Below are 25,389 nucleotides of genomic sequence, written 5' to 3' on the forward strand. Positions count from 1 at the left end.
GTCACAAACACAGGCACGGAAGCAAGAAAAGGAGCACCAGAAAAAACTATTTACCTCTGGAGAAACCTGAACCCTATGGGCATATTCTACATCCTGAATCTCTCTTCTACATCTCGTTCATCAGCATGCGCTGCTGACACCACCCAGATTCAGAGGGGGGTCGTGAGGTACAGCTATGCTTCAACACCACCCCTCCCGATGAACCTTCCCTCAGCATGGTGCAGATATTACAGATAGCACATCTTGCTCTCATCTGCATCGCTCTCGCAGCACCTCTGCTCGCACAAAGCAGAGCGTGCGGATGCTCTGCGCCTTCAATCGCGGCCCCCGGTTTCGTTCCTTCCTCATGCCTGGCCTTCAGCCAACCAGCAGCCTCCCATTGTTCCTCATTCGCTCCCTAAACCTTAGTCGTCCACATTTCTCTCTGGTCCGCTGCACTGTACGTGCAGAACTATGCGTCCTGATCGAAACACTTACCTGCCATTCTGTACGGATGCTCGTGCGCAGCTGAGGATGAGGTAGTGGTGGTGGTGGTGATGATGGAGAGGAGAAGAGAACACGTGCAAGCAGATTTCTCTGTCGCTCTCTCACTCGCTCTCTTGCTCGCACTAACACACACCCCTCTTTCTCTGTGCTTGGTCCAGCCTCCTCGTTTTCCCCCACTCTCAGAGAGAGAGAGAGCAAGCTCTGATCTGATCCGCCCCTCTCTATTAAGTGGGCCACAACTTCCTCGCTTCCTGTATCACGCTATAAGCTGCACCAAGCAGGAGATCTCTCATCATCAACCTCTCTTTCCATCACTCCCTCTTTCTATCACCATGTTTCTCTTTTCTCTCACTACTGTTCCTGTTTGTTCCTGTATGCTGAGGAACGTTCAGCACAGTGTGAGCTGGCCCTGCCCCCTAGCCTGCTGTATATGTGTGTGTGTGTGTTTGCGTGTGTGTGTGTGTGTGTGTGTGTGTGTGTGTGTGTGTGTGTGGTCTTTGTCCTGTGCTCCTTTTGTCATACAATGGTCTCGGCCCTGCACTGGGACCAGCCCCTTCTTCCTGCAATTATAAAACACCCAGCAGGAAAGTCCCTTAAAGAAAAAGTTCAAAACTACTGATGGTGTGTTGGGAGTGATGATAAAATGCTTCCTCAGCATGGGGGAAATCAGGCTGCACGACATTTCAAATTAAAGAACATCACTAATATCTAGTTGGGTTTTGATAATGGTTATATGGGTTTTATTAGGTTTTTAAATTGGTGTTACTTAACACGCTCCTGATTTGCATTGTTAACGTGAGCAGTTACATGATATTAATGTAATAACCTGAATCTAAAGAGCCTGCGAGAACAATATACAGATCTTAGACAGGAAAATATTTTTCTACTAGTATTTGTATATATGGCTGTTGTGTGATTCCTTCTGACAATGGCTGGATGGATGGATGAGTGGGTGGATGGATTGGTGGATGGGTGGGGTTGATTAAATGAATTGATCAATGAGTAATTGCATGTATGGGTAATATGTAAATAGACAGATGGATGGATGGATGGATGGATGGATGGATGGATGGATGGATGGATGGATGGATGGATGGATAAATGTATAATTGGGTGTATGGATGGACGGATAGATTGGTTGATGGAGGGATGGATGGATTGGTAGATGAGTGAAAGGATTGATAGATGGATGAAGAACTAAATGAGTTTTGCCACTTAGAAAATAAATAAATAAGCACAGTCAAAAAAACCTTCATCCGGATGCGATGACAACTTTTTAAAAAATTGAATACAAATAACAAGCGTCTTATGGATGTTACCTGTTGCCCAGATACACACAGTAGATTTGATGTCTTGACCCATTAATATCTCTGAATGTCTTGGTGTGAGCGCTAAATTTTGCCAGTAAAAACTGTGTTCGTGGTTTAAATGCATAAACCAACATAAAGTTTATTGGAGAACAAATTCTCTGTATAGCAAAAACAAAGAAAATACCTGTCCTTGCTGTTTCAATACATTCAGAGGGAATTTTTTTAAAGAATATATTAAATTGAAAGCAAGCAACTAGAAATCTGTTTTGGCCTTTTAAGCACATCACTTTCTAAATGAAAAAATACAAAGAGCTTTGAATACAAATGAGAAAAAATTATTAATTACTTCATTCTAGAGATGGAACAAAAAAATTACGCTAATTTGCTACCAACATCAGTTTTCACACAACAGTATCTCGTCTTTTTTATCCTAACACATTAGTATTACTATAATGCAACTGTTATTATTAACAATCTAGAGGTTCAAATGAGGAAACGATGGTTTGGTATGAATGCTATAATGCAATATATATGTATATATTTTTGCTACACTAAACGATGTATACAAAGAAAGTAAAAAAACCCCAAACAAATAGGAAGTATTTAAGTGCTTTAAACTTGCAAAACAACAAATTCTGAAGAAAATCATCATTCAATTCTTACAGGCACATCGAACAAGTATTTCATTTGGAATGTATACAACTAAATGGGGTTATAGAGAGGGAGGTGGTAGCTCAGTGGTTAAGGCATTGGGCTTTGGCTCAGAAGATCACAGGTTCAAATCCCACCACCAATATGCCACTGCTGGGCCCTTGAGCAAAACCCTAAAACCCTCCCTGCTCAGTTGTAAGTCGCTCTGGATAAGGGCGTCTGCCAAATGCCGCAAATGTAAATGTTATAGAAGTGCAGTGTCATATATAGGAGGTCAGTTTGGATTTTAGATTGTCTTTAAAATACTGTGCTCAGGTTGCTGTCTCTAGAGAATACAAGGCACATATAGGCAAAAAAGAATTGAAAATATCTCTAAGTATTTTAGCTTGTTTATCAATATACAGTACGTTAGAGATACTCTTACCATAAACTTTACTGAACGTCAAGATTAAACATGAAACTCAGGGGTGGGGATGTGACCTCATTGACTGATTTTTGAGTGACATGATTGTTGATGTCAAATGGGCTGGTTTGAGTATTTCAATGGCTAGGTTGGTTCAAGCTGGCAGAAAATCTACAGTAACTCAAATAACTACTTTACAATCGTGTTGAGAATACACTAAATACTTGGATGAACAGGCTACAAGAGTAAAAGACCACATAAGAAGGTACCATTGTCAGCCAAAACAGGAATTTCAAGCTACAATGGACACCAATATTGGTCTGAATAGCTATGCATATAAATTTAGTATAATATAACATCATGTCTGTATAACAACACAACCCTAAGATCACTACGTGTGATTTAATGAACCACACATTTCAAAAAGCTCTGCACTGCTACACAAACAAAAAAGGAGACACAAGATAACAAAAAGCCTCTGGTGCAAAATGTCAGTCTTGAACATCTCTCTGCTTTCAACTTCACTCAATATTCCACGTTCAAAAAGAGAAATCCGTCCATATATTCAGAGTCTCACAACTGCTTTTATTTCGGCGCTATAAAGCAATTGAGACAGCTTCAATAAAACAAAAGTCCGTTTTTTTTTTTGTCCTTTAGGGCTTAGACATCAAGGTCAAATTATTTTCTGTCATACACTAGTAACTGATGTAGCAGACCATGTTCAGCTTCCAGAGAAAGGGAAAAGTAAGCAAGCCGTTTAGAGCTGAACGTTCCGTTTCATGCTCATTGCACAACCAATCCACGTCCATTCCGTGTGGAATATTTCAGAAGGCTTTCCAGAGCGGAATTCATTAAAGAGCTGAATAATGCAGAGGTATGCCTAATAATCCCAGGGATGGATGTGTAGTGCGAGAGAGGAATTTCCATATTAGCCCATTTAGCCTCGTTGCAGAGTTCATTCTTTAATATAATGTACAGGAAATAAGTTAACGCACGATTCACGCTCCGCTTACGAATTAGCAGTGGGCTCTTCCATCATGTGGCAACTGGAGCAGGGAGCAGGGAGCTGCGAGAAGATTCATACTGACAATCTCCCCTGAAGCGAGCCTGTGATCCATTTTCCAGCACCGTTCTCAAACCATGGCTGTCTATGCGCATGTATGCGAGTCTAAGACCAATTCATTGTCATGCAGATGGCTAACCTACTGTAATGGCTCACACCTATCAAGGGGAAGCTGATCAAGCTGGTTCAAACTGGTAAGACTTAATCACACACACACACAAAAAAAACAGTTCCCAAAAGAAACAGTGAGGCTAAAATAAGCACAATTTGCGAAGCATCCATCCAAGAACACTTAAAAAAACAATTAGCAAATCAAAATAGCTGGAAAACTCTTTTGAATAGAAAGGCGCAAAAAAATAAAAATACACAAAACATCCAGTGATTGAAACAAATGGACAATCCTGGTAATGTTTAGAGGTTCGAGGAGAATTGCCGGACCAGTTTGAGGAAGGCCAAATAACCACATTTTGACCAGAAATGCATCTAGAAAATCTGATATCACTTGAGGCAGGCAAGAGCAAGACACTGAGGCTACACAGGACATAAGGTTCTCCAAAACTGGACACATTTTATATACAAATGTAATGGACACATTATATTTTATGGGTCAAAACTGGTCAAAATTGTGCAAAAAAACAACCAAAGAATTAACTATTAACCTAAAAACAGTGTTACTTGATGCATGTCCAATCTTAACACTCTCTTATCTTTTCATGTATCCTCTTTTGTTTTTTGTTTTTTTGCGAAACTACAGTAATGACTCACTATGCCACAGTCTGTAAACTCTGAGAGCCTTGGCCCCTTATCTGCAGAGATGACCTCCTACCTCCAACAGTTAAACCAATGTTCCTGTTCCTTTAGAAGCAATTAAACACTTGTGAACAGAACACACACACGGCACCCTGAGCAACGCTGTCCCTCCGTGACACCGTCTGCCTCTTGGGCTACAGTATTAAGACTCACTGCACTGACCCATTTCTCTGGACATATAAGGCCGTGCCATTACTGAAACAAGAACCTGTTTGCACTGAAATAAACGCCCAGATTACAGAAGAGGTTCAAAATGACACCATCACACAGTAGGTATTGCTTCAGAGTGCCAGGAGAAGTGAACAGAAAGAGTAAATGTGAGCTTCTATTACCCAGTTGCACTGAAATGAACAAAGGAAGCTGGACATGTAGCTGAATAGCATTTGTTTGATGAGATCTGGGAAGAAAGTAGAGACCTTGGCAGAAATTTACAGAAGCTTCAGGTAGACATTAAGTGGTCTCACACAACTGCTACCTGCTGCACTTCCATGCTGCCCAAAAGCGGAACAAGCGGCATTTAATTTGTTACGTTGCATTGTTACCATAGCAACTCTATGCAGGTAAAGTAGGTCTCCGCTGTTCCTGGAAAATGACGCATCTGACGATGCATTCAGTCAACAGTTTTACCTCCATAGGATTCAACTGGTTTACCGTGTGCTGTGTAACGGCTTGTTTTTTTTTTTGCTGTGGTAAAACACTACAGTGTATTGTTTCCATGAGTTCTGTTTCTATCACCATAAATTTATCCTGTGATTGTGTTTACCTTTCATTTTTTTTTATGAATTTTGCTGTTGACTACTGATTCATGTAACCTCCCCTCCCCCACAAATCACCCATAACTCATTTCTTATAAAGAAAGGTGCTTTATACTTGTCACATGTACATTACAGCACAGTTAATTCTTTCTTTGCATATCCCAGCAATGTTAGGAAGCTGGGGCCAGAGCACAGGGTCAGCCATGACACAGCACCCTTGGAGCACAGAGGTTTATGGGTCTTGCTCAAGGGCCCTACGAGTGGCAGCTTGGCAACACAGGGGCTGGAAACCCCAATCTTCCAGATACCAACCCAGAGCCTCAACCACTGAGCTAAAGACATCACCAAAAGAAATCTGCGTACCACATAGCAAAAGTATGAATCATTCATAAAGCACATACGAACTACTTAGACTGTCTAGAACTATTTTAATAAGTTACATTGTAAGTTATAGAAGTTATATAAGTATATTTATATGCAATCTGAATACAAGACAGCAAGACAAAAATACAACAGGCTGTTCTGATTACTGCTAATCAATCAGAGGCATCAGGGTCAGTATGTGACATCATGACCTTGGAAACAATGTGGAAAAAATATTAGCACAGTAGCCTGTGAGGATCCAAATGAATTGAAATGATATGCACAAATACAAAAGGTCAAGAGTGTGTTCTCGTTAGCTATGGTTCTGTAAGGAGGGCTTAAGGCATTGGCCTTTGGATCAAAAGGTCACAAGTTCAAAATCCAGCCCCACCAAGCTACCACTGATGGGCCCTTGGAAAGGCCCTTAACCCTCAACTGCTCAGTTGCAAGTTGCTCTGGATACCAGTGTCTGCCAAATGCTTTAAATGAGTTCTGCTTGAATCGCCGATTCCACAGACTGTGGTGACATTTAGCCCTTCACATTTGACGTTGAATTTATAAGCACATGCATTTAACTATAAAAGGGTAGCTACTTTAGCAAATTTCTTTCCTCAAGATGCCTGAGTTTTATTTTTACATAAGTGGGAACATTTTTAGCATAGTATGGTATCTAGCATCCAACATTATTAGCGTGTGGACATTATGGATGCCATAACAGCATAATATAAATTCTAATTGGGGAACAGTTTTATAATTTCAAAGTTTTCTGTTTAGCCCATATATAAAAAAGTTACAATACAATAAAGTAACATCATTTTATTCAGAAGATTTTAAAGAAAGTGAGATTTTGTCACTTGCTGTTGGATGTGTGACTTAAGTAACTGTATTCTTAGACTGTTTAGGGACACAAAAAAGTATGTTAATGTAAAAAGAATGTAAAATTATTTTTTTTTAGAAAGTGACTAATAATTTGTGATAATATAGATATATATATATATATATATATATATATATATATATATATATATATATATATATATATATATATATATATATATATATATATATATATATATATATATATATATATATATAGAATATAGATTAACATGGCAGAGGTAGAGCTGCATCTTCCTCGAGTCTGAACAGGAAAATATGTCTGGTTTTATTAAACTTTTTCCTCTTTTTATTTGCACTACAAAGTAAAGAGCAATGCTTTCGAAGTCAGAATCGAAGTGAAAATTGGATCGCACAGCATTGTAATATGGCTGAATCATATCTTTATCATATCGCATCGGTAGCTGTTTTATACAGTATGTATCTCTGATGTATCCTATCGTTGGCTATACATTGAGGTGCGAATTGCATCCATCTCAGTTATGGATATGCACATCCCTAGTTTCCCTAGCTTTAAGTAGGAAACGTAAAAATATTCTATAGCTGGAATGCATTTGCCAAGTTAAAACTGATTCACACACTTTAAATGAAACGGGTGGGCATGGGACAAAGAGATATGCTCCGAATCAAAACTCAGCAACATTAGTATTCCTTTGGGTCGTTCGTCAGCTCGTTCATCCAAAATAGCAGCGAGGAATCTGGCGGAATGTTAAACAACCTGGTGGATTATCTTGATTCAGGGGCAATTTGTCTGACTCACGCTGCCAGGAATAGACTCGACTGACATACAGTTTTGCAAAAAAGTTAGGAGTCACGATTGAAAGTGATGGAGAGTTCCGGCAGATGTGAAGGACTTGTAAAGGTTTCTGGCTGAGAGTTAGAGAGGAGTACTCTCAGGACGACCCGATGTCTGCAGGAACATGGAAAGCTGACGCTACAATGTCCTAACAAGAGAGGAACGCTAGCGTTCCCATGACTCCATTTCTCCTCATACTTTCGCTTAATTCCAAAACCATGGACTGAATCAGGTCTGCACAAGGTCACGCTAGAAAGAGCCATTATGGAACCTAAACAGCCTTCTCTTCTTATCGGGACTGTACAAAGCTGATGGCGCTTTTTAAATGCAAATCGCAAACGCACCTATTCCGTTTCAATCGAAATCTCGCCACCAGGGGCTGATCGGAAAAAGATCCGTGAATAAGTCGTTCTGTCAGCATTGGATGGGAAAAGTACTGGCTACTGAAGAGAGTTATTTTGTGTAAAAAAAAAAAGGGTGCGATTCAAATGCAACGCTTTCACAGTCTGGCTCTTACAGATCTCATCCTCCCGACGCCGAAGCTGTCACTGTGCTTCTTTCACGGATTAAGACCACAGGCAAGCCAAACAATGCACCAAGTTTGCTTGCAACAATCCAAACTCGCAAGAGTATCGGGATACAGAGAAGCTTTTCTCTCTGACAGCAGCGCTGTTTTATATAACCGTTTTATAGCGCGGTGCGCAAAATTCAATTATTACCAACCACCTCCGAGCTGATTCATTAATGAATCACCTTCTCTGAAATATTCAACAGCAACCCCGGTGTTTCGAAGTCAGGGTCGATGAGATTGGAATTCAGGACATCGTGCCGGTGGAACGTGTCGTAACAGGAAGGTGAGGATGTCCTTTGACTCGGCCTACCATCAACCAGGCTTCAGAAGGAGACGAGTTTAAAAAATTACAAATCGCAAATCAACTTGTGATAGAGCTGGTACAAACACCAGCATGTCTCAACAAATCTATTTACTCTCCATCATCCCGGGCATGGTTTATATAATCTACCATGGCCTGGTGAACAAATGAAGTTGAGACGCATGCTTGTCAATAAATAAGAGGTGTCTAGGGTCAGAATGGGACAACACGACCGTGGAAACTATGGGCTGTGGAAAATATCAGCACAATAACGTGCGGGGGACGGGATGAATCGGAAACAACAAGAGCAACATTGAAAGGTCAACAACGTGTTCACGTTAGCAATCGGCTTTGCAATGAGATGCACTAGATGGTGTGGGTGTCACTGATATGTTTACTCATTAATGCTCGCCTTTGTAATGATCGAACTTATCGATCTTTCCCGGCTTGAGGAAAACAAAGTAGCACCGGACCTTCATACGCACGATTTCCTGCTTTATAACAATTGCTGCAACAACATTCTTTTTTTGTAAATACTAATTCCTATTCAAATTAATGATTAGTTTTATGATTTTTTCTAATGGAATGTTAGTGAGCTGAGACATGAAAATATGCATGTTTTTTTTTTAGTCTGGCTCAATCTAAAATTGGCACCGTTCTTCATGGTTAAGCCAAAAATGCTGCAAGTATTCACATAATTCGGTTTATTAACATTATACAGACCTAGACAAGATAAACACTGAGTTTGTCTTGAATCTGAAACACAGAGACACCTCAGGACATGCAAGACTGCCTGAATCATGTTCACTGAATGACAATGTTCTTATAAAATGAGGTGGTGAAACTGAAAGTATGGTCACTCAAAGTAGAATTTCAGACACATCTAATGCTATAAAAAGCTGGGAAGACAATTAGCAAGCATCAGACTGTATGTTTTTTTTCAAAGCACATGGCAACAATGGTGCCAAGACAAAGTGCAGTGTCATTTTGGCTATGAGTGATGTTCTATCCTTGCATTGTGGAAAATAAAAAAAAGTTTATTTGTCTTTAACCACAAGATGACATGTGTAAAGCAGGCAGGACAGTTATATAACAGCTTTATTGTCTGGACTTTTTTTTTTTTACATTTTGCTCAGTTTCATCAGCATTTCAACATTTCCAGTGTGTTCCTGATTCATAAATCTGTCATCTGTCATCAGTGCACGCTAATTAATCCGCCTGAAGGTGTTTGGATTCATGACGAGTAGCACACGCTATAGTTCTAGTATATTGTTCGCTTTTGGCGAAGTGAGTCAAGCTGTAAAGCACAATATCATTCTGAATTCAGGAGAAGAAAAAAAATTCATGGAAAATATTAAACCATACAGATTTGAAGATTTTTGAAGAACAGTTTCACCACTGTTGCTTTCTCAGAGCACTTTTGATAGATACTGAGCACTGCAGACCAGGAAAATTACACAGGAGCTGCAGTTTTGGAGATGCTCTGACTCTGTCTAGACATCATAATTTGGCCTTTGTCAAACTCAAATCCTTTCGCTCGCCCATTTTTCTGCTTCTAACACGTCAACTTTGAGGACAAAATGTTCACTTGCTGCCTGATAATATCCCACCCACTTCCAGGTGCCATGATGAAGAGATAATCAGTGTCATTCACTCACTGTCATAAAGTTATGCCTGATCGGTGTTTGCTCATGTACACCTTGTGAAGTCTTGACCTGTTTTCTCTCGTTAGTTTTAGTATTATTTCATGTTGTTTTTGTGCCACTTTGGTCAAATGATTCATTTGTGTACTATGCCAACTGTATATGGTTCAAATGACAATAAAGTTGATTCTCTTAACTTGATAGTTAGCAGTTGTACAAAATACAAAAAAACTCGCTTACCCTCGGAGCACAATCCAGTCACCCGTCATTGGATGTCTCATTTCCTGAAATTGCTAAGTGCCCAAGCTGCACTTCCATCAATGACATGACGGAGGTGGGGCTGCTGAAGCGAGGTTGGAGCGGTGACATTATTTTCTTCCGACTACCGATCATTTTGCTTGAGCGCGTAATTAATTAATCGTCCTGTTTGGCTAAAACTCTGAGAAATGTGTCACTTTCTTTACAGTGTTGCTCAGACAGGCTTGCTGTTATTGCTGTTATTCGGGAGATATTTTTTGTGATAATGTGCATTATAGTGAAAAACAGGTGGAAATAGTCAAAGATTTAACACTGGATGAGTGCTGGCAAGAGAGAGAGAAAGAGAGAGGGAGAGAAAGATTAAGAGAGAAAGACTGATAGAATGGTGCGAGGACACATATGCTCGCTGTAGGGTTTCTTTAGGAGGAATGGATTTAATGAGGCCGAGCCACTGTGGGCAGAGAGCCACGGTTTTCACCGTCACCCAGTAAACATCACTCATTTACAGTCCCATTGTCCAACCCCACACACACACACACACACACACACACACACACACACACACACACACCTACCTCTCTGTCCATAAAAGAAAAAAACTCATTCACAGTCTCCCAATCTCACCACACCCCCACACATGCCTCCCTGTTCATAAAAAAAAACAACATCTAAATGGTGACTGTAAAAAACCTATAACTCCCTCAGACACGGACGGATCTTCAGCAATCAAGAGTTCACAGAGTTTAACGGATGGATGTAAGGTATACCAATAAATGCCAACTCCCAGTGTTTATTATAAACTGACCCCGGCTTACGTGGCAATAAACAATCAGCTCATAGTCTCTCATTCGCTTCACAGTTTCACATTTACACACACCTACACACTTACCAAATAAGTTACACATCCAGAAAAGCAAAACAGACATTAAGTGAGACAGGCCTTTGGGGGTGGAGGGATAATATGGGGAGCAGTGTGAGGCCCTAGGCGAGCATGTCTCTTGCTATTAGTGTGGCCATGTGTTCTGCTGGCCTCCATGACTCTCAGGTCTGTAATTAATTGGGCCATAGAGCAGCAGGAGACGGTGACCTGGAAACCTTACTGTGTCCGTCTAGGCTTTTTGTTTCTCGCTGTTGGAACTCAAAGCCTATTTCTGTAGGTTTCGAAACTTTTGTGTGGGTGTGACGTTCGATTTGGAGAAACTAAAGGTAGGTCGTCCAGTTATTGGTCCACCTACTGGCATGTGTTTAAGAGGTTAGAAGAACTTTAGATGTCAGTAACTGTACAGAAACGATAAAACGATCAATTTTCAGTGGGAAATCATTTAAAATTAAGATTTGTTAAAAAAAAATGTGTTTCAGTGCAAACAAAAACTATATTGTCCACTTGCATTACTAACAGAGATAAAATATAAATATCAGAGAATGAAACTAAATGCTGAGTATTGTTGACCTGGTTACAATGCAGAAGTGTTCGGATTTAAAACATGCTTTTTGGACATCACATTCCACATTTAGTCTCAATTTGCTGTTATAATTACCTCCACTTTTCTGGGAAGATGTTCCACTAGATTTTAGATTGGGCTTAGTGATAGCAGTGATTGGTAGTAAAATCAGGTACTGATTTAGGTTGAGGAGGCACCAATATTGTGCTTGAACTTTAATAATGTATGTGGAGCAGGGGTCACCAAACCTTTTGAAACTGAGAGCTACTTCTTGGGTACTGATTAATGTGAAGAGCTACCAGTTTAATACACACAGTTTTCAGTTTGATCTGAAATAACAAATTTGCTCAATTTACCTTTTATTATATGTTATTATTAATAATTAATGATATTTATCTATGTTCATTCATAATAATTATCAACAATGATTTAACAAAGTAGGAAACAGCTATTTTTTAGAAAAGGCCAGCGGGCTTCTCATGTGGTCCTTGCGGGCTGCCTGGTGCCAGCGGGCACCATGTTGGTGACCCCTAATGTGGAGTCATGCAGAAATGAAGTAGATGCTGCATAAACATTGCAGTGTTTAAATTCAAGCTAAAACAACAACAGAAAAAAAAAATCTAACATTTTCTATTACTTAAAATATAAGAAAACTTAATTATATATGTAGCCAAATAAAAGAGGGAATACCTTTTTTTTTTACGGGGATTTCCTTCCACACTTAATGTCTTGCTTTAGTCAGCTTCATACTTTAGTGTGTATTTCTTTTATGAAACAGATAGAAGCCTCAAATCATGCTCATTCAGCTTCAAATCATGTACCAGGCTTTAAAAAAAAAAAAAAAAAAAGAAAAAAAAAACAATATATATATATATATATATATATATATATATATATATATATATATATATATATATATATATATATATATATATATACTATTTTTATAAAATTATTCCATTGTGTTTTTTTTTTTTTTTTTTAGGTAATCCGATTCCTTGCTTGTGAATGAGCAGTAGCGTTCAGGAAATCCTGTAGCAATAGAAATAGTAGAAAATGTCAAAGTGGTTTTTGCATGCTGCCACACATATCCCCGTATGTGATGACAGGAAGTTATATTTCAAATGTGGCTTACAGAATGCCAACACTGACTGTATGTGTGTGGCTTATTCTAATAGCCTTATCAGCATGTTGGCACTAAAAATTGGAGAGATGTACAATAGACCACAAATGGATTATTTCGAAAATAATGTTTCATGATTTACAAGATTCTATGACAGGAAGGCCTGGCTTAATCAAATAAAACCATCCAAGCAAACAGTAGTTAGTTACATAGCAATAACGTTGTTTAAAAATTATATATTAGAAATTAAAATAAATTGGAATGGAATATAGGCAAATTCCACATACATATATTTTATTCCTGGGCATATTTCTGGTTACTTATACTTATTTTTTAGCTTAGTGTTTATTCTGCCTGTGGAAACATTTGCATATTTGAAACATTTGTTTTTAGAAAGATTTTACTGCAAAAAATATGCAAAGTTCTCTACCATCCAATCTTACATTTCACTGACACTGACACTGGAGACTCCTTCTAAAAGTTTTCTACGCAAAACCTCACCATAATAAGCTTGTGACCACTAAATATATATATAAATTAACATGCTCTTACAATACAGGAGCATTGTACCAGTAACCAAAAAAAATAAACAACCAAAACAATCAGCACTGTGGTGCAAATATATTCTAATCACCAGCACCAGCATTAACTCAGAATTTTCTGAAAAAAGAGAACTCACAATGCTGCATTCTGTCGTGTGACGTGTTCGCTTAGGGTGTACTTACTTTTGTTGCCAGTCATTAATATTTTGATAATAATGGCTGTATGTTGAATAATTTTTACAGGATAGTAGATCTGTACTTCTATACAAGCTATATGCAGTATATAAAGTGTATACAAAATCGAATGTTTCACATCTTATATTTTCTGTGAACACGATGTGTGAAAGGGTTCAACCAGCTGGCTCATTAAACAGTCTGTTAGTTAATGGTGTCAGAGATACAGGGAGTGTCATTCCCTTCCCACAGAAGGGTCAATGTGTCAATACTGAGATCCACTACACCCACATGCACACATTGACATGACTCAGTCCAAACATGGCATGTTAGCTAGAAATGTCTGGCAAGAGATCCAGACACACACACTCACATGCATGTTATGCCATACAGATTAGCCTGTGTGCCACACACACACACACACACACACACACACACACACACACACACATACAATTTCAACTGTCATATTCCCAGTCCAGGTGTAATGAGGGATGAAATCTGGGGACACATTGCCGCTCTCTCCTCCTTGCAGGTGAACTGAGACCTCTGTTCTGTCTCTGTTCTCCTGAAAGCTGACACACTTCTCCTTCCTGACAGTGACAAGCCTCCTGCCATTACTATTCATATAAAAACAGATGAGATCTAACAAATCTCTATTAGAGACGCACCTCTCAGCATCTTCCACTGTGTCTCTGCTGACTGTTCAGCGTGAGAAATGAAAAGATTGGAGTGTCTCTCTCTCTCTCTCTCTCTCTCTCTCTCTCTCTCTCTCTCTCTCTCTCTCTCTCTCACACTCTCACTCAGCCCCTCCACACACACACACACACACACACACACACACACACACACACACACACACACACACACACACACACACTGCATAAAATTGTGCATTTTTATAAAAAATCTGATTTAATTGCTAAACAAAATATCTATCTATCTATCTATCTATCTATCTATCTATCTATCTATCTATCTATCTATCTATCTATCTATCTATCTATCTATCTATCTATCTATCTATATATCTATCTATCTATCTATTTATTGATTTATATAAAATCTGCATTGTACACTTTGTAGATATACAATACAGACCAAAAGTTTGGACACACCTTCTCATTCAAAGAGTTTTCTTTATTTTCATGACTATGAAAATTGTAGATTCACACTGAAAGCATCAAAACTATGAATTAACACATGTGGAATTATATATGGAATTATATACATAACAAAAAAGTGTGAAACAACTGAAAAATGTCATATTCTAGGTTCTTCAAAGTAGCCACCTTTTGCTTTGATTACTGCTTTGCACGCTCTTGGCATTCTCTTGATGAGCTTCAAGAGGTAGTCACCTGAAATGGTCTTCCAACAGTCTTGAAGGAGTTCCCCGAGAGATGCTTGGCACTTGTTGGCCCTTTTGCCTTCACTCTGCGGTCCAGCTCACCCCTAAACCATCTCGATTGGGTTCAGGTCCGGTGACTGTGGAGGCCAGGTCATCTGGCGCAGCACCCCATCACTCTCCTTCTTGGTCAAATAGCCCTTGATGCCTTCAGTGTGACTCTACATTTTTCATAGTCATGAAAATAAAGAAAACTCTTTGAATGAGAAGGTGTGTCCAAACTTTTGGTCTGTACTGTATATCTTGTCCAGACGGATTACAAGAAGGTACTGTATCTGGAAATCATCCTGCAGAAATAACGCTTTAATGGAAGAATGCACCAAAACTTGTCTGCTAGCAGGGCTATTTGAAGAATATTAGAAACAGTCAAAATGTAAACACCAAAGAAAATTTTGGAAAGACTAATGAGGACCTACATATTGTACATTTCTGTATATTTCATTATAATACAAATCGTATTTACAAGCAGCATATTGATGTATTGTTTATTGTTACTGATACAATTACACTGTTAGTATGCATGTTTTAGAAATGTTTCCATCTGGTAGAACAGGGCTTTAGTTTTGGTTAAGAAAATAAAACAAAAAATGTGTAGGACATTGTCTAAATAGTACAAACCATATGGACAATCTCACTTTTCTAAATTTTCCATGCATATGTGGTTCTTTCTCAAACTTGGACTTGCACACAATTGTATCCAATGTCTATGGATGCAGTATAGACCCAAACCTGTTCCAGTATGACAATGTCCCTGAGTATAAAGCCAGCTCAATGAAAAAACAATTCTCTCAAGAGATTAACGGCTGATGGTGTCTTAAGTTTGTAATCAAGCGAACCAGTGTTCATTTATTTATTGAGAGACTCAAAGCACTTTTGTACATTGCTCTGGATAATGGTGTCTCCGTAAATGTAAATGTAATAAAGATACGCTTTACTCTAATTAAATGTATACAGTAGTCCTAAAATGTTTGGTTGTCTGGACACTTCGTCAAAAAAGGCAAAATGGGGGACTTATAATAACATGGCCCTAGGCATGAGTGTGGAATAATGTGCGTGCATCGTATCCTGTGACAAAATGGCATCTCATCTAGATTGTATTCTACCCTAGGGTTCCAGAGATAATTCTGTACCATGAATGGATAAAGTCTTCTATGTGAATATAGAATGTAAAAATAATTCATCTTACAAATCTTCACATCCTTCATAAAGGGAGCACATTACAAAACCTGTCACATAAATGAAATAAAACAACAAACCACTACTATAATTAAAGCAGGCTTTATTTTGTAATTAAACATCTGCAGCAAACATTCTAAACGCTGGACTAAATGTGTGAAGGTGGAAAAGTGTAAAGCGATTCATATGGCTCTGTTGCACTGAATGAACGTGACCTACTTTAAGCTTTCTGAACAGTCATACATTTGATGATCTGCTTCTGAACACTTGAATAAATAATGCTCCAGTACTGGACTCGTCTATGCTTGTGGAGACAGTGACACACAGTGAAACGCTTTAATAGACGTCCCAGAAGTTTATGACTTTATATTCAATTGGTTGCGTTAATACTAAGTCAACGTTGGCTCCTGGAGTCAATCATAATGACAAACAGCGCTTTGGTAAGGATGTATGGGAAGATCAGCTATAACATTAACACCAGTGGTGGACGAAGTACACAAAGCATGTACTTGAGTTAAAGTAGAGATATTATATAAAATATTACTCCAGTAAAAGTGTCCCTTTAAACTTTCACTTGAGTAAAAGTACAAAAGTATTTGCCTTCAAATGTACTTAATTATTAAAGTATTATGATTTATTGTGGCTATAATGTCTTATAATTTTTATACCAAAACTCTGCTTAATTAACTCAGTTTATGTAAAAAAAGATACATAGATATTAATTGATATCTATTCCAATTTTTAATGAGCCCAAAACCTCCTTTTCAACAACTTCAAAAAAATCATACAAACAAGGCCACTGGTGTTATGGCAAGTTAGAGTCAGGAGTTTCTTCCATCATTTATTCCTTTCTAAATGTTCTGCTTGCTTGTACTTTTACAGTACAAGGGTAAAGACAAGACTGTGTAGCTGGAAGAAAGCTCCTACAATAGGCATGTAATCATAAAAACTATAAATATGACCTGGTCTGAGGAATCACATGGACAATTTGGTATGTGAGCACTGCTTACCCGAGGAAGAGATGCCACTAGGGCTAGTGTTAGGTTCCGAGCAATGTTCTGTTGGGAGTCTTTGGGTTCTGGCATTAATGTGGATGTTACTTCGATGGAACTACCATTCTCCTAATAAAATGTTTGGAGACTACAAAAAACTTGGACACACTTCAAAAAATGTTGACTTTGCCTCCATATTCCTTGGATCTTAATATGATCACATGTATGTTGGACATTTGACATTTATGGCATTTGGTAGACGCCCTTATAGAGAGAGACTTACATTTGTCTCATTCATACAACTGAGCAGCTATGAGATTAAGGGTTTTGTATTTGGAGTCATGCCCTTCAGATTTAAAGTCTAATGACTCACGTCCACCTCCCATGGTATTAACATGTCCAATCCATGGACGCCCCATCTCGCAACATTTAAACTTAAAAAAATCTATTGCTAACGTCTTGGTGCCAAATACCACAGCACACCTGCATAGCTCTTGTGAAGAACTCGATGGGTTCTACACAGGGGCACCTACACAATATTAGGAAAGTGGTTTTAATAATATAATCCAGCTGATCTGTGTATATGCTTTCCAACATGATATTGGATGTTTTTCCAGCTAACCTTTATTTTGGTTAGTAGGACTTTTTTCTAAATGTTATGCTCCTAAAATATTTGGTTGTCTGAACATTCCATCGATAAAGGCAAAATGGAGGACATTATGATAACGTGGCCCTAGGTGTGTAAATATGTGCGTGCATCGTATCCTGTGACAAAGTGGCATCTGATCCAAATTGTAGTCCAGCGTAGTGTTCCAGAGATAAGCTTCGGAACAACCCTGATCATGAACAGGATAAAAGATGCTATGATGTTGCTAGATGTTGCCAAAAATGAATGACTATACAAATAAGTAAATGTTTGCAAGATATGTTGGAGATCTTTGGACATTTTTCAAGCATTAATAAGCAGATATCAAGTCTGTACTAGTAGTGTTTTACTCACAGTTGGTTGGCACCTTTAAACAAGAGAAAGAAAACTGTATTTCTGAACATAATATGATTCTTAATATGATTTATTTACTATGTAAATGGTGCTTCCGAAATCCTGCCACCTGCTGCACTATACACATCAGCCAAGAGATACAAGCTGACTGACAGGAAAACATTTACTAGAGGATTCAATGGAATGCACAGTGGAAAGGCCATGTGGTTTTATGTTAACATTTACAAAGCTTGGGCCATCGTTTAACTCTCCTGTTTGCAACCTCGACATATTGCAAGAAAATAAACACGCTAGCAAACAATAATCTGTGTCTCCAGAACTAAACGTTCGCCATTGATTTGTTGATCTTTGTCACAAATGCATCATGTTACAATATATCAGTTAAATACAAGTCAAATTTGTACTATTGTCACATTCGACTCAAGGTTGTAACACTTCAAGCAAGTTCCAAGCAAGTAACACTAACACTTCCAGCAAGTTCCTTCAAATCAACATGGCTACATTCGAGTTATGAGGTATTTAATTTAATTCAATGGGCATACAGACATAGACTATATAGACAAAACTATAAATACATCTGACTTTACCAGCCATATGTGGTTCTGAAACAAACTGTTACCACAAAGCATGCATTACATTTTTCCTTCACTTGAACTATAAGACAAAAACCCGTTCCAGCATGACAATGCCCCGGTGCACAAAGCCAGCTCCATTAACATATGGTTTACTCTTATGAAATGGAAAATTATGAGTGGCCTGCTGTAGAGCTCTGACCTCAACCTTACTGAAAAAAATCTTTTGGGATGAATTGCACCCAGGGCTTCCTCACCTCACCTACATCAGTACCTGACTTTACTAACACCCTTGTGGTTGAAAGAGCAAGAATTTTCACAAGCACACTGCAAAATCTAGTGGAAAATCTATTAAGAAGTGTGGGGATCATTATAACAGTAAATGGGGACTATATGTGGAAGGAGCTGTTCAAAAAGCACATAGGAATATTGTGATCAACATTGTGATTATGGTGATCAAGTAGTATAACATTGACTATACAGTTTGTTGCTTTGTTCATGCATATACATACATCACTCCTTAAAAGTTTTCAAATGATGAGGTAAACCATTTTATTTGTGTTGACACGCTTGACTAGCTATTTAGCTGGCTATTATGCTGTTATGCTACATTAGTATTCCAGCATGCTAGCTAACATGGTTGGGTTTCCAGGCAACAAAAACACATGACTGGGCAGCACACTGGAGCTTCGTACCTGCCTGATGGGTGGGATAATGAATCTATCATATGTTCTGTGAGAACATTTATAATGTTCAAAGTAAAACACTCAATATCATCAGAATATTCTTTGTTAGCCAGATTAGGATTTTTTTTTTGAAAACTGGAAAAAACAGGACATAATACAAGAGCAGAAATCTCCAGGTGTAATTCAGCATCTTATCGACTACACAATACGAAATTCTGCATGTCACAACTCTTCTCCAAAGCTCTTGGGTACAGTTGAGAAGCGAGAGACATATTTTCACAGGCAATCTCACACAAATTAGACTGCAGCTGGACCATTCATCCTTAGAGTCCTCTGATTCCCACTTTTCTCTCTCTCTCTCTCTCTCTCTCTCTCTCTCACACACACACACACACACACACAAATACACATTTAAATGCGTGAGATGACTCAAAGGGTTTACTGCTGTAATAAGTCATTCTAAAGATTGCAGTCATAAAGATGCTCAATGTTTTGGGCCTAATGTGCAGCATTCAGTCGACATGGCACAGAAAAAAAGAAGAGAGAAAAAAAAGGTATTTAGCATCCCAACAAGCAGAAGAAACTTTCTGAATAACTGAATGTCAGCTTTTTATTACTAATATTTCTTTATGAAGGTTTTGAATCTAAAGGGATAAGAGGACTCTATTAACAGCTCAATCAATACCATTTTTAATCTGCTGATCTCTTGCAGGTTATTCAATATGTCAGTGAATTTCTAAATGATTAAAAAAATAATAATAATCCACATTAAGTTACAAGAGACAAAGAACATCTGGTGGTGATGCTTAATTGCTTCATCCTCAGGAAACGCTGAGCTCCTTATGCAGCCATTAAATACAACCCATTTCTGAATAAACACACACATGCCGGCATTTAAGGGAGACAGAAAGAGAGAAAGATAGGTGTGTGCGTGTATGTGTTTGATGTACCTGTCATTGTCGGCGTTCTTGAAGGCCGGGAGGATGTTCCTGAAGCTGCTGTTTCGGTCGAGCTTGGGTTGGCTCTTGGTGCGTTTGATGGAGCCTTTCAACCTTCGACTCAGGAAGCCCTGGACAGGAAGCGGCAGAGAGAGGCAAACACTCAGCTCATGCGTTCTTTAACAACAAAAAAAACAACAAAAAAAATACACTGGCAACCAATCCGCCACTTCTGTAAATATATCTTCTTTTTCTTTCCTCCCGTCCTTCCAAATCGTTCCTCTCATCCGTGGCGTCTGTCTGAAAGGTGGGTTGCCGTGCAGACTGAGCACACACACACACACACACACACACACACACTCACTCACGCAGCACACTCACATCTGCTCATGCTGCTGATGTGAGACGCCCCTCAAAGTCAGTGTTACCATGGAAACTGTGGGTTGGCATGGAAGGACAGAGATGTTCAGGAGAAGGAAAAAAAAAATACCGGTGCACTGGATGGCAAAAAAAGAACGGAAGTGCAGCTTCACAAACGCAGAACAGAATAAATACAGATGAATAAACAAATAGAAATTGACAGAAACAAAGCACAGGACTGCACGTTTTTATTAAAGACACAGAACCAGAGATGCAATTACTGACTGGGATAATTACCGTGTGTGTGCGTGTGAGTGTGTGCGTGTGTGTGAGTGTATGTGTGTGTAGAATCAGAGGGAATGAATAGATGACTGGCTTTAACAAACCCTCTTAATGAGTGTTGTTATAGAATCACTGCTTTGTGAGCAAACAGAGAAAAACAGAGATGTTAAAAAGTGGGAGAAGACTTTGATTTGGCCTAGGGCATAATTATTTAATAAGAAAATAGTGTGGGGCTTTTATTCAAGCTTTTATTATTTATTTGTTTGTTTGTTTATTTTCTGCTTTCTCTTTGACAGTTGATTTTTTGCATATTAGTTTTAGGTTTTTGTGACCCATTTCTGTAGTTTGTCGTGTTTTATGTTTAAATTATTATTAATAAACTCAATATATAAAACTATTTGATTCACACACATATACACACTCCTAGATATTGTAATACACCATATAATACCATACCATGACATCTGACAACTTCTGAAGCCTGTGAGCTTCAGGGGTTCATGAATATAAACTCTTAATCACTTAAAATTTCATTAGAAAATGTCAAACCCCCTACTTCCAGCCTTTTTTTCAGACTTTGCTCCCTGTCAGGAACAATGATTTGACAAGGCACAGAGGCAAAGCTTAGGGCTGCAATTGAAACTTGTTGCTGTGGTTTAACACCCCTTTAAGAGTAATCTGAATACCATGGCATTTGCTGTGTAACCTCCAGGTGGAAATATTAATCACGCGGACGGATGGATGTTTGATTACGACTCGTCTCAGCAATGAATAGCTCCTGGTGCTGAGCTAAAAGTTACAGCACGACGCTGGGTCTATGTCTCTATATCTTTCATCTTTTTCTTTACTTACTGCAAAATCAATACGATGTGATCAAAAATTGGATGAAAACAAAGCAAATCTGGTCATGTGCTTCATAGAGCAAAAACTCTGCCATAGTGATGTGAAGAATCCTAAAGCGATTTCATAAATGTTTAGTAAATTCAGCAGAAATGTTCAGAATGTGTGAAGTAAAGAGAAAAAAAGGTATTTTATTCATGCCGCCACCCCCTGCCTGTCAAAAGCTTAGCCTCCAGCTCGCTACATACTTTCAGCTCAATTGTGTCTATGTGCCAAATTCTTCTCATGCCTAGCTGCTAAAACTGCCCTTTTTTCATTCTCGCAATAGTTTTCACTTCTTTCCTCTCACTGTAAACTTTACACCAATTTTAAATGAACCAATAAATGAATAAATGAAAAAGACACCCAGCTTCCTTGATAGATCCTTACTGCCTTACCGTACACTCACAAACCATTATTAGAATTATTTATTATATAACAGTAGAGAGAATAATGAATATATATATAGAACCACCTGACTTTCCAATTAATTGTTCATCATTCTTCCCCAAACTGTTCCCACAAATTTGGAGGCACACAACTGTATAAATTATCTTTGAAAGCCAGCTCCATGAGGATAAGGTTTACATGGGTTGGAGTGGAAGATCATGAGTGGCCTGCTATAGAGCTCTGACCTCACCCTACTGAAAACCTTTGAGATGAATTGGAATGCTGACTGCACACAAGGCCTCCTCACCTACATCAGTACCTGACTTTATTAATGCCCTTGCAGCTGAATGAGCACAAACCTCCACCATCGCACTCAAAAATCTCATGGAACATCTTTCTAAAAAAGAGGGTTTTTACAGCAAATGGGGACTACGTGTGGAATTCGAAGGTTCCTGACCTTCTTTCATTGCGTTACATTGTTCTGTTTCTTTTTAAAGCAACAAATGAAATCACCAATTTATTATGAGAAATATTTCCAGTCTTATTGTTCACTGCCAGGCAGCTGTATAAGTGTACAATAAACAACAACTAAGACTCTTCACCAGTATCGCTACAAAAGTCCATTGAATTTCGGTCAAAAAAACTATAGCAGGGAACATCCTGGTCCTGGAACACAAAATGTACACAGTCATACCCAAACTCTCTAAAGCACCTTAACAAACATCACCAAAGCATAACCAAGGCTATATTTGTGTCAGGATAAAAGCTATTTGTAGTCCAGGACTCACACATGCACTTTTAGCCCTCACTTAATTCTAAATAATAACATCACCAAGGGCACACAATGTTCTGCTCCTTGGTTCTGCTCATGTAACTTTTTATACTTTCAAGACTGTTCCAATCCTTCAGGTATGCTACAGACAAAGGATTGCTTTGGCCTGACAAGGGTTGTTGCACTGTCTATAGGCACATATCACTACAAATCTTTACCACCTAAAGTTTTGCCTTGTTTGTTAATTAGGTCATGAGTGGATGTGGAGGCTCAGTGGCTAAGACTTTGGAACTTGCCAATGGTGGGCTCTTGAGCAAGGCCTTAATCCACAACTGTTCAGATGCATAAAATGAAATAATTGTAAGTAGCTCTAGATAAAAGCATCTGTGAGATAAGAGATAATCATTGTTATTCACTTCACCGGTCATAATTTTATATGTGAAAATGTTATGACTACTTGTTGTGTATGACTCCAAAGTACAACTAAGAAATGTTTGACACTATGTCAGCTGTATTCCATTTGTATAAGTGTGGAAAAATGCACGTAGAATAAAAAAGGCATATACATTACAGCACAGTGAAATTCTTTCTTCGTATGCCAGCTTGCATAGAAGCTGGGGTAAGAGTGCAGGGTACAGCGCCCCTGGAGCACAGAAGGTTAAGGGCCTTGCTCAAGGGCGTCAGCTTGGCAATACTGGGGCTTGAACCCCCGACCTTCCGATCAGTAACCCAAAACCTTAACCACTGAGTAACCATGCGGATAAATGCATCAAATGCTGCACTAATTCTTTAAGGCAAACATTTGCGTAAAAATAAAGACAACTTCGTGTAGTAGCTCTTTCATCTACTAATATCTACTAATAGTGGATTTCACACGAGCATTAAAAGATGATCTTGATGAAAATCTTTCCATAAACTTCGTCCCCAGTTGGCGGCTCCGGGAAAAAGTGCTACGAATTGTTCTAAACCAATTAGAGCGTCTACCTGTGCCTGAAAAAAGGATTCCGTATCAAATATCGCTTTAGAGCTGATTGTAATCTACAGCACGCCTTTGCTAAAAGCCTGCATCAGACTGAGCAACTGAGGAGACAATCCATCTAAAGACATTATCCACAGCCGGAAGCCAGACTGTCTGGTCTGGCTCGGGTTCGGACTCATCTATTTATGTACGTGCGTGATTGCGAGAGAGATAGAAAGTGCATGAGAGCAGGTCTTAAACTTGCTAGGTGAAAGGAAAGCCCTAACCTAACATCACTAGTACATCTCATCAATGTTTGTTTGAGGAATTTTCTGCGACTATCGGCGTGTTCCTGCCACCACGGGCGTCCCGAAATAGCTCCAGATCCTGCTCTGTTAATGCGAACCAGGAGATGTGTGTGCAGATGTGTGTGCTTCCCAAGAGCCCCACAGAAACCTGGTAGACCCATCTCCACATCCCTTATCAGCATGCGCCCTGCGTATCCTTGTCGGCATGCCTATGTAGAGCACACATGGTCCCATTGGCTTGGCGTCTGCTAATGGATCCTGCCATTAGTTTGGCTGTGTAATTAGGAGCAGCATGGGGTTGAATAGGCTGCTTGTTTACCTGAGCCTCCGCAGGGTAAATAGCACAACCGTGGCAGGGTAGACTGTGAATACAGGAAGAGAGCAAACACAATAACTGCAAAAATGCCTCAGCCGCTTTAATGCCTCTGAAGGACTCCAGAGAAATGCATTCAGCTTTTGGAATGTGAAAAAAAACAAAAACAAAAGACATCCAGGGAAATTAAAGAGCAGCATGTGAAATTCTGTTTAATAACTCAAAAAAATATATATTAAAAAGGAAAAATGATTTCAGCTGGTTATTGTGGCACCGACCACAATGCACAAATATATGACAAATGAAGCTGAAACAAATCTGTCCACACTGTCATCATGGTAACCAACTGTGATGCAGGACGCTCTCATTCTCCCTCTCTCACTCAAAAAGCAGTCTTACGTAACACACACAATTAAGTATCCGGCTTTCTCTCCATCCTGATGGGTACGACTGACAGAAGGCCATAAAAGCAGGACGTGCTGCTGACAGCAAGACAAAGCAAGCAGCAAAGGCAGGCAACCAGCTGTGCACATTTTATATATATATATATACTGTATATATATATATATATATTCTCTCTCTCTCTCTCTCGCTCTCTTTCTAGGCCTATAAAATTATTTTTAAATAAATTCCATTTAAATGGAAATTACCTAAAATATCTTGAATTAAAATGCTTCTAAATATTATTGACTCATGCAGAACAAACAGCAGCAGTCTTCAAGTATACATTCTACACAAACGATTTTGTAGCTCTCCTTAATGATCTGGTT

The 25,389-nt window shown here is 38.8% G+C and overlaps 1 protein-coding gene across 8 annotated transcripts in view; it reads right to left on the reverse strand.

The window, feature by feature from the left end:
* The window catches only part of dab2ipa (DAB2 interacting protein a), a 108,017-nt gene that overhangs the window by 31,649 nt on the left and 50,979 nt on the right, over nt 1-25,389 (reverse strand). For 7 of the 8 annotated variants that reach the window (XM_046871285.1, XM_046871287.1, XM_046871290.1 and 4 more), the window contains one exon: nt 20,370-20,488. In XM_046871285.1, the coding sequence (XP_046727241.1) occupies nt 20,370-20,488 (119 nt within the window). Of the gene's footprint in view, nt 1-477; nt 867-20,369; nt 20,489-25,389 lie in introns of those variants that run through there. The other variant, XM_046871294.1, reaches the window with a different exon arrangement.

The sequence above is a fragment of the Silurus meridionalis genome, chromosome 17 (assembly GCF_014805685.1).
Source record: "Silurus meridionalis isolate SWU-2019-XX chromosome 17, ASM1480568v1, whole genome shotgun sequence".
Taxonomy (NCBI): domain Eukaryota; kingdom Metazoa; phylum Chordata; class Actinopteri; order Siluriformes; family Siluridae; genus Silurus; species Silurus meridionalis.